Source organism: Lutra lutra, chromosome 3 (genome assembly GCF_902655055.1).
Source record: "Lutra lutra chromosome 3, mLutLut1.2, whole genome shotgun sequence".
Taxonomy (NCBI): Eukaryota; Metazoa; Chordata; class Mammalia; order Carnivora; family Mustelidae; genus Lutra; species Lutra lutra.
This window is the reverse complement of record NC_062280.1, coordinates 63,779,993-63,796,085: the sequence shown is the minus strand read 5'-3', so window position 1 is coordinate 63,796,085 and position 16,093 is coordinate 63,779,993. Positions and strand designations below refer to the sequence as shown.

Below are 16,093 nucleotides of genomic sequence, written 5' to 3'. Positions count from 1 at the left end.
TTCTTCCATACACCAACTTCACTTTTGCCTCAGGACCTTTGCTCCTGCTCTTGACTCTGCCAAAATATCTCTGCACCGGGGTCTTTGGATGCCTGGCTTCTTTGTACATGTAGGCCCTAGTTCAAATGTCATATCTGGAGAAAGGCCTTCCCTGGCCACATTTTATCACATTGGCTTCTTTTCTTTTCTTCTTTTTTTTTTTTTTAATGTATTTTTTTAAATTTTTTATTATTTTTTATTAACATATAATGTATTATTAGCCCCAGGGGTACAGGTCTGTGAATTGCCAGGTTTACATGCTTCACAGCACTCACCATAGCATATACCCTCCCCAGTGTCCATAACCCAACCACCCTCTCCCTACCGCTCTCCCCCCAGCAACCCTCAGTTTGTTTTGTGAGATTAAGAGTCTCTTATGGTATGTCTCCCTCCCGATCCCATCTTGTTTCATTTTTTCCTTCCCTACCCCCTAAGCCTCCCACATTGCCTCTCAAATTCCTCATATCAGGGAGATCATATGATAATTTTCTTTCTCTGATTGACTTATTTCGTTCAGCATAATACCCTCTAGTTCGATCCACATCATTGCAAAAGGCAAGATTTCATTTCTTTTGATGGCTGCATAGTATTCCATTATACACACACACACATACATATATAATACATATGTGTGTGTGTGTGTGTGTGTGTGTGTGTATAAAGAAGATGTGATATATATATATATATATATATATATATATATATATATATATCCATTCATCTGTTGATGGACATCTAGGCTCTTTCCATAGTTTGGCTATTGTGGACACTGCTTCTATAAACTTCTATAAACATTTGGGTGCACATGCCCCTTCAGATCACTACATTTGTATCTTTAGGGTAAATACCCAGTAGTGTGATTGCTGGGTAGTATGGTAGCTCTATTTTCAACTTTTTGAGGAACCTCCATGCTATCTTCCAGAGTGGCTACACCAGCCTGCATTCCCACCAACAGTGTAGGAGGGTTCCCCTTTCTCCGCATCCTCACCATCACCTATCATTTCCTGACTTGTTAATTTTAGCCATTCTGATGGGTATGAGGGGGTATCTCATTGTGATTTTGATTTGTATTTCCCTGATGACATTGACTTATTTTCTTTAGGACATTTGTCATCATTTGAAAATATCTTATTTATTTATTTATTTATTTGTCCTCCATCCCCGATTTCCACCCATACCTACACAAAAAGATCCATAAAATTAATGATCTTATTTATCATGCTCTCTTATTATTATATTCACTGCCTGGCCCATAAGAGGTTATCAATAAGTATTTGAGGGAGAATATATGAGAATATAATAAATAAATGAATGCACATTGCCTGAGACTGGGCCTGAATGTATGTGAATACGTCTCTACTAATTAACCTATCTCTGGGTCACTCTCTAATGTTCTATTGTTGAATTTCTTCCTAAACAGAATATTTTTATTACTTGGAGGGATCTAAAGATGCTCTCCTTTGTGGTTTGAGCACGGATTCAGGGTAAGTAATATTTGTTTTTAGTCAAAAGGCTACCAAAAAGGGAAAGCATATCCAATCAGTTTTTTAAAATCAGAACCTTTGATTTTATATTGTTTTCATATATTTCGTGGCATTATTCTGTCCCACAGTGAGCCCACACTTTAAGACATTTATGGTTAATGTACACTTCTGAAACCAAAACTTGGAGGTAGTGCTTGAAGTGAAACAAGATACAAGTCATATAAATCTTAAGAGAGTAGAAAAGTCACTTCTGGAAAACCCCACCAAAAGTTGGCTGGATAGTTTCAAGTCTCTCTTCTTTCTGGAAAGAAGAGTGACAAAACCAACATACTGTTCCAAATTCTACCCTTTTTCCAATCAAGAATGACTCATAGATGACTGAATGCAGTGACACTTCGGTCACTCTGAAAGGAACTCATGGACTTGGGTAAAGATATTTTAAGAACTCTTGTGTATGCGAAATACCCATCTCATGGTTTCCCCTATACACCAACTTCATTTATGAAGGCAGAGCCTTTGTTCTTGGTCTCCCTCTGACCAGATATTTCTTCACCAGGCTCTGTGTATACAGGGAACATTAAACAAATAAGGTTGCTGCTCCTAGACACAGCTCAGAACACTCTTCAATGGCATCATGGATACCAATCCACCAATTTTAGAAAAATATCATAAAGCTACAAATCTTTATGAACTTACACAATTTCTCTATTTAGGCTATTATTCTAATTAACTCCAAGAATAATTTGGGTTCCCCAGTTTTGGTGGAGGCCTATTTATCGATATTTATGGTGGAAGAACTATTATTTGGCATCTGGTGGAAGTTTCCAATTTTTAATATGATGCTAATAGCAGATGCCATTTATTAAGTGCTTTGTATATATAGGAACTAGGCTGGGTAATGTGCATATATCACCTTTTTAAAACTTAACAACAATCTTCACTTTTTGAGGTAGGTGTTACCTCTTCTGACTGAAGGAGTGAACTGCGCCTTGGAGAAGTTCAGTAATTCGATGAAGTCACCAACTAGTAAATCATAGGGATAGGATTCAAACCCAGTTCTTCCTGCTTCCAAATAATGTCTTCTTAATTGTTATTCAGTATTGTCCCCCTAGAAGAGGAACCTGGAATATCTAACTGTTCTGTAGTACTCTTTAACTTGCATCCTGGAAACATTCTAACTTGCAGTGTTCTTTTTCATATGTAGCCAGTGTCCAGAAGGGTACAGGTGTGTGAAAGCTGGCAGAAACCCTGATTATGGCTACACGAGCTTTGACACTTTCAGTTGGGCCTTTTTGGCCTTGTTTCGGCTAATGACCCAGGATTACTGGGAAAACCTTTACCAACAGGTGAGTGACAAGAGAAACATTCATTGCATTTTTGAATGGCATAAAAAGCTGGTGAATGTTCCTTGCTGGACTTTATGTGAGATGTTTTATTCAAATCAGAAAGGACAAAACCCTATTATCTTATCACTAAAATTAGATGTGTTTTACTTCCAGCACTGTTAGAGTGGGTAATTCTTAAAATCATAAATTATTGTCTTATCCTTTCTTGGCTTATTTGATCTCTAGTTCCCTTTCCCCCTTTCAGAATATAGCATCCCCTGGAGCCCTAGGTAAATAGCAGGAAATACACTGTCATGGACTCTTATAGCTCTCCTGTCCATGCTGGTTTCTGCACATGCTGGCCTGCTCAGATGCCCAAAAACCAGGCTCTCCTAGATTCATCATGCTTTAGTTTTTGAATTCCCAGGTACAGTTGTTATGAATTAAATTGTATCCCCTCCCATTCATATGATAAAGTCCTAACTCTGTGTGCCTTAGAATGACTGTTTTTGGAGAAGAGATAACTAAATTAAAATAAGGCATTTGGGTGGGTCCTAATCCAATCTGATATGTCCTTATAAGAAGAAGAGATTAGGACCTGAGAGACACCAGAAATGTGCCCACACCCAGAGGAAAGACTGCTTCAGGACTCAGAAGGCAACCATCTGCCAGCCCAGGAGAGAAGCCTCAGGAGAAATCCAGCCCATCCACACGTTGATACTCCATCTTCTAGGCCTGCAACAAATAACATTTCTGTTGTGTCAGCCCCCCAGTCTGTGGTAGTTTGTTAACCCTAAAAACCAGTACAAGAATTGAAGACTCTGTTCACTTCTCTAAATGTTCCTGTTCCCCCCAATAAATAAATAAATATATGTTCCTGTCCCAATTCAGTTGCTCCTTCCTCTAGACCTCCATGCCCTTTGAATATCCCCCAGTTTATCCATCACTTATCCTGTAATTGTTAGTTCACGTGGCCGTCTCCTCCAGCTTGGATGTGATCCTTTTAGGCCTATGGGCTGCATCTTTTCACTTACATATTCTTAGAACCCAATACCAAGAGGAAGGAGGTGAAAATGGTTATTCTCTATTATAAATGAAAATGAATCACTTTTCTCAGAATTGCCAGGTTCTTCTTTTGGGCTGTTCTTTGTTTACTTCATTTCTGATAATATTATAAATGAATATAGAAATTCTATAAGAATATACTTCAGAGGAAAAAAGGAATACAGACAACCTGGAGTATATAAAAAGATGCTCAGTTTTTCTCAAAATGAAAGACAGGCCAATTAAAGCTAGAGTGACCTCTAATTTCTTACCTCTTAGAATGGTTGGAGATCAAAAGAGAGACGCTGTCTGGCTGAGATATGGGTAGGCAGACTTTCTCACACATTGCTGGGAACCACTGCAGAGTGCAACATGGAGTTCCTATGAAAATGAAAATGAATATACCCATTAACTTAACAGTCCCACTACTAAAAACTTGCGTAACAACGATAACTGATAGAAAACGGAAATGAAGAGGCATCAGAGATAGGAGATATTTTTCATGTAACAGCTTTTTATAACATTTGAATTTTTTTTGGCCATATACTGCATTCAAAAACTTTTAATATATGTTAATGAAAAGTAAATATAAGAGTAGATGAGCAGATAAGATCATTCAGTAAAGCTGTCTACTTTGTGTGAACATAATACATCATCATTAATATTTCCTGGTAGAGATAGAATTAGATCAGTAAAAGAGAATATAGATATCATTTAGTTCTCTAATTTGATAATGAGCAGAGCAGTTAGTTTTTGAGTAATTTTCAGACTGTGAATAAACAAAAAAGTTAAGATTATTAGTCTTAAAAATAGTAAAGAATCATACCTAATTTTAATATAAGTTTAATAGGTTGCTACATCCTTTGTACTAAAAAAGTGTGCATTTTAATACTGATTGTTTTCCTTAGAGATATAATTCTATTCCTCCATATTTTTTATAACATGAGATTATACCAAACTGCCCCACCTTCTCCATGCCTAATAGGCCATTCAAGTTGAAATAATTTACCAAAGATCTTTGTGTTCCTAAAATAATGATTTCCATTTTTCCCTAGACACTGCGTGCTGCTGGGAAAACCTACATGATCTTCTTTGTTGTGGTGATTTTTCTGGGCTCCTTTTATCTAATAAACTTGATTCTTGCTGTGGTTGCCATGGCCTATGAAGAACAGAACCAGGCAAACATCGAAGAAGCGAAGCAAAAGGAGTTAGAATTTCAACAGATGTTAGATCGTCTTAAAAAAGAGCAAGAAGAAGCTGAGGTATTATTATTTGGTTTAAAATTCTTTCTAGAGGGGCGCCTGGGTGGCTCAGTGGGTTAAGCCGCTGCCTTCGGCTCAGGTCATGATCCCAGTTCCTGGGTTCGAGCCCCACATCGGGCTTTCTGCTCAGCGGGGAGCCTGCTTCCTCCTCTCTCTCCGCCTGCCTCTCTGCCTACTTGTGATTTCTCTCTGTCAAATAAATAAATAAAATCTTTAAAAAAAAAAATTTAAAAAAAAATAAATAAAATTCTTTCTAGGAGTCCAAGTCCAAAGGGGAATAGCAGAGGCTCTGTGGCCTTCCTTAGGGAGATTTCCTCACTGGATTTTTAAATATAAACAGAATTTTCATTCTGTGGTGGTCAAAGGAACCAATTCTGGATTGAGTTAGAATCGGCATGTGCCCCATTGTACCTTTCCCCCTAATCAGCTCACTCCAGCACAGAGTATGTTCTAGGCCATTCCTCCTAAACCTGTTATCCATGATGCCTCAGTATGTATAGCATCATGCCAAGTCCCAAAACAGATATGGTGTGTTTCACCAGAGTAACAATTGCATACAAAAGCTCAGGGAAAATTATTTAAATGTTTATGTTAACAGATACTCTATGGGTAGAAACCAAAATGCACATTGATTTTTGTTAACGTGGCAGGAACTTTTTAAGATTAAAAAACATGAGATGTTAAGATGTTACTTATGGTTGTGGCCACTTTGGCTAAGGCACAAATTCTTGAGGATCCTTCCTTATTCCCCTCTCCAGAGGAGCCCTTCAGTGGAAAAGTTTGCAAAGGTTTATACTAAGAGAACACAAATTTAAATATTCTGCAAGAGTTTAAAATTTATTTGATGGTTCAACCTAGTTAAATATCTTCGAAGTATCTAACTTATTAGGGGGAAGGTAGGAATGTGTAATGCAGAAAGATGTTCAGTGCACTATTTGATAATATTAAAAATCAGAAAACATTTAAATTTTTAAAAAATTAAAAAATGGTTAATAGAATTATGATATTTTTGTGTCTCAGAGTATTATTCAGCCCTAAAATTGTGTTTTAAGAATATTATAACAGTGAAAAGTATTAATATAATAATGTATTAAGTAGTAGAATACAAACTTGAGTATAATAAGGATACAATTTAAATATTATATATAAAGGTTGGAAGAAATATTAACACCATTTCCAGGATGCAAGGCTATGAGTGATTTTTATTTTTTATTCACAATGTCCTTATTATCCAAATTTTTACAAAGACTGTTTTAATAATAAAAACTCAGTCTTTTTAATAAAGGGTTAACACTAGATAATCCCAGGAATTTTCTAGGAAACCCTTAGAAGTCTCTCATTTTCTTGACTTGAATTTTGTAATCATTCATTTTCATTTTCAAACAATTCAATCTTTATTAAACTGAGTGCCTGACTCTATTGATAATATTGAGTTAACTACCCGAACAAGATGTATGCATTTTCTTATTGTGTGGCTTATGTGAGTTTTATGTTCCAAAATTACCTAGTAAAACCTTCATATATAATATTTTATCTTATTTTTTAAATTTATTAACACATAATGTATTATTTGTTTCAGGGCATATATACTACTTTAAATTGTTTTACTATAAATAGAGCAATAGTGTGTAATAGCTTCATTCCAAAGGAAAATGGGACTTTATTGCTATGCAAGAGAAGCAATAAATAGATGTTCAGTAAGCGATCTGGTCATAGTGCTAAGAAAATGGCATCACTTCCTATACAAGGAACATGATTATATGCATAGTATAATAACATTCATGGCAGAGAGGTGCCGCATCATTCCGTAGACTTTGGAAATGACTTACTGTACGTGTGGCCTCTTGGTTCAACAGGCAATTGCAATTGCAGCAGCTGAGTACACAAGTATTGGGAGAAGCAGAATGATGGGCTTCTCTGAGAGTTCCTCCGAAACATCCAAACTGAGCTCTAAAAGTGCTAAAGAAAGAAGAAACAGAAGAAAGAAAAGGAATCAAAAGAAGCTTTCCAGTGGGGAAGAAAAGGGAGACAATGAGAAGTTGTCCAAATCGGAATCAGAGGAGAGTATCAGGAGACAAAGTTTCCACCTTGGTGTTGAAGGTCATAGACGAGGACATGAAAAGAGACTGACTACCCCTAATCAGGTACTTGCACCTATCAAATGCATCTCGCCAGGGGTAGGGTTGCAGAGCAAAATGTTTTATTTTGAAGTACAGGATCTCGGGAAAGGAGAGTGAATGATTGCATCGGTATGTTTTTAGGTAAAAACGTATTGATCGTTGGACATTTATGGAAAGAATGTAGATGTCCGTAGTCTTCCATTGAATTCTGACCATTTTTGAAGGAGCTTATAGTTTCAGCATTGTCATATGATCTTCTCTGATAATCAAATTTTCAAAACAGTATTCATGAGAACTGTTGTGGAAATGAAAAAATTATTTACACTATATATTTTACATTTTTATCTAGTCTGTATTTCATAATGCCTCATTGGTTAAAAACTAATCTTAGATTAGTTTCTCTACTTTTCTTCACCACCACTACTTACAGTGGTGAAGTCACCCACGCTGGAAAAGTTTGGAGACACCTTGATGGCTTCCACCCCCCAACTACTTCAGCTACTAACATCTAGTTGCACAGTCTTTATTTCTGCTTATGTAAAACTTCTCTTCCCTTTTTTCCTCTCTTTCCATGGAGACCTCCATATCTCAGGTTTCCCTGCATACGAACCTCCAAGAAGAACAGTTGCTTCTTTTATTCTCCTAAACATTTCCCAGTGTCTATCACACAACCTTCCCAAATCATTTTTCTAAAACAAAGCTGTTCCTTGACTCAACTTTAATAAGCAAGACAGAACCCCCCAAACCCAACTATGTTGAATAACCGCTCTCTACAGAACAAGACCCACATCTTCTCCATCTTGTGGACTGGCTTCCACCTTATTTCCCCCCTTTCTCTACCTTCAGGTATCCTCAGTCCACCATGATTGTTCACTCTTACATACATGCCCTGTACCTTTATTACTTAGCACATGGGGTGTTCTCTAAGTGGGCTGATTTTCTTGTTTTCCTCCTACTGTAGTAGCATCCATTCTTCATTCTTAGCTCAGATGCCACTCATCCCACACATTTGCCTCTGCCCTCTCCACTTCTCCAGTCTGCTCTTTGGTGCCCCACTCAGAATTACTATCCTCATTGATGTCTACATTTAAAATTTCTACTACTTAAGTGTGTAAGATGCTGCCAGCTAGACACTAAAAGATAAAGTCCCTGCCTTCAAAGATTTCATAATTTAGCTGGGGAGGCTGAACTTGAATACATGTGATATCAGTAAAAGGAAATAGGACAAGAGCAATCCAGGCCAGTTTTAAGGAAGAGAGTTTGTTATACTCACTTTCTGTTATTCAGAGTGCCTGCCATTTTGTTGTTTACATAGGAAGCACTAATGTGTATTGAATTAGGCACTTCCAGAGATCCAGTTTGGTTTATGGACACAGTTTATCCCGGCCATGAGTCAAACAGATACAACTTTCCCCCTCTTTGGTGGCGGGCACTCTCTCCCTCAAGTTCTAGTGTTTTATGACTTTGTAAACTCACTGACACTAAACAGTCTTTCTCAACATACCTTGACTGAGCTTCCAGTATGTACAGTGGAGATGCAGACAGTGGAAGGCAAAGAAGCATACAGTGTGGTCTTTGGCCTTGAGAGAGTTTCAATTACTTAGGTACTGACATGTGAAAAGCTGAACAACAGGTATTAATACCAAATGCTGGGACGCCTGGGTGTCTCTTTCGGTTGGGCATCTGCCTTCAGCTCAGGTCATGATCTCAGGGTGCGACGACCAAGTCTCACATCGGGCTCCCTGCTCAGCGGGGAGTCTGCTTCTCCCTCTGACCCTCTCCCCTTTTGTGCTCTCTCTGTCTCTCTCTCTCACTCGTTCTCTCAAATAAATGAAAAAATCTTTTAAAAAATGTCAAATGCTTTTTATAAGTAATATATTCTTCATAGCAAGTTCAATGGGAGAGAAACAATGGAGAGGTCACTATAGACCAGGGTAGGAGACACCTGTGTGGCAATAAATAATTTACCTGATCCTGAAAGGATGGATTCACCCCATCTTTTCATCCCTGATTTGAAAAAACTTGTCTTGCTGCCGAATTCCTTCATTTTTAAATATGTTCCTTTTAAACCCGTACAGGGCCACCAGGCCTGAGCCCAGTAATGACGGCGGCGGCCCTTCTTAGGACCTTCAGCACATAAACATCACCTTTTCTCTTTTCTGCAGTCGCCGCTCAGCATTCGAGGCTCCTTGTTTTCTGGAAGGCGCAGCAGCCGAACAAGCCTTTTCAGTTTCAAAGGTCGAGGGAAAGATATGGGATCCGAGACTGAATTTGCTGATGATGAGCATAGCATTTTCGGAGACAGCGAGAGCAGGCGAGGCTCGCTGTTTGTGCCCCACAGAGCTCGGGAGCGGCGCGGCAGCAACATCAGCCAAGCCAGTAGGTCCCCCCCAGTGCCGCCAGTGAAGGGGAAGATGCACAGTGCCGTGGACTGCAACGGTGTGGTCTCCCTGGTGGATGGACCCTCAGCCCTCATGCTCCCCAATGGACAGCTTCTGCCAGAGGTGATAATAGATAAGGCAACTTCTGATGACAGCGTAAGGACGTTTTAAATAGCTCAGGCATGGCTCGGCCCTTATTCTTGCATCAATCAGTCTCTGCTAGAGGGGCCTTCTGTCGTCCTGTGAATGGCTCTGCATTTTGCAACACTTCTACTGTAGAAATCCACCTTTGTAACTTATTCATGTAATCCTCATCCCATATGCTGTAGACGTCTAATGCAAAGATATTTAAAACTCCATTTTTGAACAAAAAGGAATTTATCATCTGTTGAAATTCTATTTGACTATTATAAGCCATCCCTTTAGAAAGCAATGTATAAAAGATATATACATATATATCAGCACAGGAAATGCATGGCTAATGCTGATCTGATTGGTTGATAATAGGTCCCCTTCCTGTAAGGAAGTTTGGATTAATTGCCACCTCCTGCTGTCTTTTTTGAGATACTGTTTATGCCTTGTGCAAGGAATCTTGAGTTTTAAAAATAGTAATAATAACAGCAAGCCTGTATATAGTATTTACAGTGGCCCTACAAGATGATATATTATTATCCTTGTTTTACAAAGGGAGAAACCAAGGCCAGAAGAACTAGAGCAGCTTGTGCTCTTAACCCACCACACTTTCGCTCTTTCTCTAGTGTGTGGTAGTCTTCTTAACTTGGAAATAATTTAAAATAGTTATGCTTTCCCCCACCCCCCACATAAATGAAAATTGCTGTTTTCGTTTAAAAAAAAAAAAAACCCTCTTTTGTCTGAAGTCTATAAATAAGAATATAATATCCAAACTACATACATTAATACAAACATATACACATAATAGCAAAAACAAAACAACTGGTCCAAAGCAACAATTTCAAGAGTTTAGGAGTAATTGAGTGGTTAGGAAAAAAAAGTCCAATTAGGCTTGAAAGACCTCTTTCCGGTTTCTGGAGTTCCTAGGTTACCTCTTTAGATCACTCACCGTGTTATATTGCATGACTAAACATCAGCAGGGGTTTTGACTAACCTAACAACCTTTCAACTCACGCTACTTATTCATACATTCATATTTTCAGACAATATGGTATTTTTAGTGAGAATAAAGTTCCATCAAAGTCATGGCCACAAACATTTCACTTAGAATGAATGCATGTGCTTTTAGGTACCATGTGACCTCTGTGCTTGCATGATACAGCTTGGACCTTTCTGCCAAGATATTTTTCGTTATCAAGTGAGCATGTTAAATTTCTATGGAATCAGATCTTTGCTGTGTTTTTCTTTTCAATGATATATTCCCTGTGAAATACATAATTTATATAAAATTTGGGTATTATTTCTTATCTTTTAATAAAATATTTTCATTTAAGACTTTACTCTTACCATAGGAAAAATCAGTATTACCATAAATCCTGAAACAAACTACAAAACTAGAGGAGTTAGTAGATACTCTAGGATTCAACAGAAATGCAATAAACATAATAGTGTGGCAAAATGTACAGTTTAGATGAAAAAATTGCATGACAAATAATATGCCTTGACAACTAACACATGTGAACATGAAAAAGAATTTGTTATTCCTGTTTGACTTGGAGAAAAATTGCCTTTTCTGGAAAGTCAGTAAATTAGACATTGGATCTAATAGCCACCTATGGACAGGTGTGCATGTATGTCTGTGCCTATATACATACAGACAGACACACATGCATATATTTGTGTCCAAGTGTCCATGTTTTGAGATACACACATATATAACTGTATCTAAACAACTATACAACTTTAAAACTATAGAACTATATTTATATGGTTGTAGGGTGGTGTGTGCGTATGTTTATACATACACACAGAGCACACAGACCACACCTAAGCAGATATGTATGTGATACATACAGAGTTGTATACTTGTTTGTGTGTATATGTGTGTGAGTGGTGTCTGTGTATGTGTATTATTGGCCTGCACTGAACCAGTGTAGTGTTTTAACTTTGAAATAGTTGCCAAGATTTAAAAACAAGACATTTTCACATAAAAATGAGTGTACATGGTAAGACTGAGCTCATAGTCCTGCATGCCAACAATCCTTTAGAGTGGAATAGTGGTCACCTCTTTTAGGTGGAGCTTACATTCTCCATTTTGCTACAGTTCCCATCAGTCTCCATTGTCCTTTTCAAATGGAGTCGTTTATCATCATACACTCAGAGCAATTCATGAGGCAACCCTTAGCGTCGCCGCCATTAATGCTGTTACCTCAGCAAAGAATAATTACAGAAATTTATCAGAGAATACCGAGGTTCTGCCCCTTGAACACACATCATTGCAACACAAGTCTAGCTGTTTTCATGTAAGATTCTTACATGGTAAAACGATCTAAATAAATTCAAGACCCAGAAAGATAGATGATGAAAGTGATTGTAACAATAAAAGCGACTTGTTTTATTTTTTATTTTCCTAAGCATTAATTCTTTTAATCCTCAAAGCAAGAATATGAGACAAGTAGTATGATTATCCCCATTTTACCAGTGATGGAACCAAGACAGGAGTTAAATAACTCTCCAATGATAACATGCTCAGTAAGTAGTAGAGCTATGATTCCAACCCAGCAACCTAGTCTCTACCTTAATTTAATCACCACAGCTACCTAAGCAAGATTTTATTCTATGCCTATAATTTATTAGAGTTCTATTCTTAAAACTTTAATTCATCATCTTTTTTCTTTCAGGGTACAACCAATCAAATACACAAGAAAAGACGTTCCAGTTCTTATATTCTTTCTGAAGATATGTTGAATGATCCCAATCTGAGACAAAGAGCAATGAGTAGAGTAAGCATACTAACAAACACTGTAGAAGGTATGTAATAATACCCTCTTACCTGTACAGATTTTTAAACAGAATTTAGATAAATCCTGGTCAGCCTTAAATTGTTATATGAAGTTCTTAGGAACTTTACAATAGTAAAGATAACCAATGGATACTAATGGAATGGCCTTTATGGGCTCAAAAAAATTCATAAAGTGTTTTGTGATTAGAGACCATTAGGTGATAGGACCTTTCAAAGATAAATAGCTTAATGGTAATTAATGAAATCAAGGTTAACCCGAGGCTGGGTGGTTCTCATTATATAGTCTTAGAAACTTAAAATAGTCTCTCTGAATTTATCTCTCTCTAATATGCAAAAAATGATACATACTTCCAGATGTCTATAAATTGCTTCCCCTGAGCACATTAAGTAAAATTATAAAATGGTAATATGTGATGTAACATCTGTTCAGAATATGATGAAAAAGTGCTAGAGAAAGCAATTTAGAGAACATAATGGGAATAATAGTGGTTAGACCCTGAGATACATTGAGAAGAGAGTTAAGGGTGGCAACTCTTAAAATGTACTGGCTCCCACTCTCCCCTACAATATGCCCCAGGTCCCACCTTATCCATTGGTAGCCAGCTCATACCCACATATACCATGATGGCCTCAGACAAAGCTTCCACCCACCTCCTAAACTTAATGGTGAGAGATAAAAGGGCTCATGGTATGACATATCTATTGAATGAGTCACTCCATAAACTATTTCTAGTCTCTTGGTTCTGAGATTGCTTTCACTATGAAAGGATATATACTGGTGGAATATATATATTTCTCCATGAAGAAAAACGTAGGTTCTCCTGTTTCCCATCACATGTTAAGTGAATGTTTCTCTGGGAGTGCCCATATCTGCTTTGAGTCATTAATTTCACTGCCTTCCCCCTAACTTATGCTTGCTCTAGTAAATGAACATTGTGATATAAGATTTTTATGTAATATGCCATGCTTATGTAGAAGAAGTACTGTCAAATTTGCAAAATCTAAACAGAAAACTTGTTTCAGTGTTCACGTATACTGCTGATTTGTACTGTACGTAATTAGGAATAAAATAAATAAATGATTGGCTTCGTGTTCTCTGTTGTTTTTTTCCCCTAGAACTTGAAGAGTCCAGACAAAAATGTCCACCCTGGTGGTACAGATTTGCACACACATTCTTGATCTGGAATTGTTCTCCATATTGGATAAAATTCAAAAAGCTTGTTTATTTTATTGTAATGGATCCTTTTGTAGATCTTGCTATTACCATTTGCATAGTTTTAAACACAATGTTTATGGCTATGGAACATCACCCAATGACTGAAGAATTCAAAAATGTACTTGCTGTGGGAAATCTGGTGAGTTTCTCAGTGCATGTTATGTACCCATAGTTCTTCTCTTTGGTTGTCATGATTGTCAGTTCTTTTTTTTCAGTCAGATGGATATGTAGCTATATAATTGTCCATATCCAGAATTTACAATATGAATCATTGTACAGAGTCAAGTTTCTAGTGATGTTATTTTAAAATAACTTTGCAGAAGTATAGAGGTCTATAACAGTACTATTTCCAACAGGGCCACCATCTTGGGAGTTGGTAGTGTGTTGTTTCGTTTTGTTTTGTTTTTTTTCAGCTGGCATGTCTCTTTGAAGCAACACTCTGCAAATTTGATACTTTCTTACCCATTTTATAATAACATGGCCGCTGCCTTATGAGTACATTCTCCACGTATTTTCAGAAAAATTATGGATGGTTTGTTTTGACATACAAATGAAGTGTCTGGGCCTTTAGAGTCCCGAAGTCCTGGATTTGAATTCTGATTCTGCCTCTTATTGGTTATATGACCTTTGGCAAATGTGTTAATCTCAATAATCTTTAATTTTCTCATGTATAAAATAATCATAATACCTCATTTGTAATATAAGAAAAATAATGCATTATTTGTAATATAAATATAACAATTCATTTATCATATTGTTGAGAGGATTAAATATTTTCTACTTATTAGTCTGGCATGTCATAAGGCATTAATAAACTTATTTTTACTGTTATTATTATCATCATCATGCTCTAAATCATTTAGCAGAAACGCTTCAAAGTATAGGGATAGAGGGAACATTCCTCAGCTTCATAAAATCTATCTATGAAAACCCCACAGTGAATATCATCCTCAATGGGAAAAAGCTGGCAGCCTTCCCTTTGAGATCAGGAAGATGACAAGGATGCCCACTCTCACCACTCTTGTTCAACATAGTATTAGAAGTCCTAGCAACAGCAATCAGACAACAAAGAGAAATAAAATGTATTCAAATTGGCAATGAAGAGGTCAAACACTCACTCTTCACGGATGACATGATACTTTATATGGAAAACCCAAAAGACTCCACCCCCAAACTACTAGAACTCATACACAATTCAGTAATGTGGCAGGATACAAAATCAATATACAGAAATCATTTGTTTTCTTATACACTAACAATGAAAATACAGAAAGGGCAATCAGAGAATCGATTCCATTTACTATAGCACCAAGAAGTGTAAGATACCTGGGAATAAATCTAACCAAAGAAGTAAAGGATCTGTACTTGAGGAACTACAGAACACTCAAGAAAGAAATTGAGGAAGATGCAGAAAGAAGCCTTAAGAATAAGGATACCAAGGGGTGCCTGGGTGGCTCAGTCGGTTAAGCATCTGCCTTCAGCTCAGGTCATGATCCCAGGGTCCTGGGATCAAGCCCCACATCAGGCTCCCTGCTCAGTGGAGAGCCTGCTACTTCTTCTCCCTATGCTTGCCACTATGCCTACCTGTGCTCTCTCTCAATCTGTCAAATAAATTAAAACAAAACAAAACAAAAGAAAAACCTTTAAGAATAAGGACACCAAGATACCAAAACAGGAGGAATGGACACAGAAGACACAAGGACACTCAGGAAGGGATCTGTAGGTCTCAAGAAGACAGACGATCCTATTAGGAAAATGGGTGCCAGAGTGATCTCTTAAATGTGCAGTGCTGGTCACATTTTGGCCTAATTAATGCCATAGGGCAAATGGCAAGTGTTAGTTTCTGAGAATCTGTGTGAAGCAGGCTGAAGTTCTATTTCATGGCCAAAGGGTCCTAGTTTCTGACCCTTCATAAATTGTGAATAACTCTGGGTATCTTTGAGAATGTCTGTATAAGATAATTTTAGTTTTGCCTCGAACCCAAAGCAATTGATCTTCGAAGTCAAAGAGTTTGTTTCTGAGTCAGTCTTATCTCCCACATATTTTCCGTTAAGATGTATGTACTGCACGTGCTCTCTGAGGTAGCATTCTTCTTCCCTTCTGTTTCTCTTTGAAAAAGACAGGACTAGAAGGGGGATGGGTATTAAAGAGGGCACTTGTGATGAGCACTGGTGTTGTATGTAACTGACGAATCTGAATTCTACTCTAGAAAGCAATATTATACTATAATGCTACTAAAAAATTAAAATTAAAAAAAAAAAAGACAGGACCATCTAGTTTCTAATTG

General features: G+C 37.3%; 1 protein-coding gene and 1 long non-coding RNA gene across 2 annotated transcripts in view; one reads left to right on the top strand and one right to left on the bottom strand.

The window, feature by feature from the left end:
* LOC125095498 (sodium channel protein type 3 subunit alpha) overlaps window positions 1–16,093 on the top strand; it is a 1,188,574-nt gene that overhangs the window by 82,257 nt on the left and 1,090,224 nt on the right. Inside the window, exon 8 of the mRNA XM_047721990.1 lies at window positions 1,460–1,523. Coding sequence (XP_047577946.1) covers window positions 1,460–1,523 — 64 coding nt within the window. The remainder of the gene's footprint in view (window positions 1–1,459; window positions 1,524–16,093) is intronic.
* Window positions 1,983–16,093, bottom strand: part of LOC125095503 (uncharacterized) — an 81,966-nt gene continuing 67,855 nt past the window's right edge. Inside the window, exons 2-4 of the long non-coding RNA XR_007125919.1 lie at window positions 6,984–7,113; window positions 4,165–4,273; window positions 1,983–2,082 (exon numbers count right to left, since the gene is read on the bottom strand). This is a non-coding gene — a long non-coding RNA (uncharacterized LOC125095503). The remainder of the gene's footprint in view (window positions 2,083–4,164; window positions 4,274–6,983; window positions 7,114–16,093) is intronic.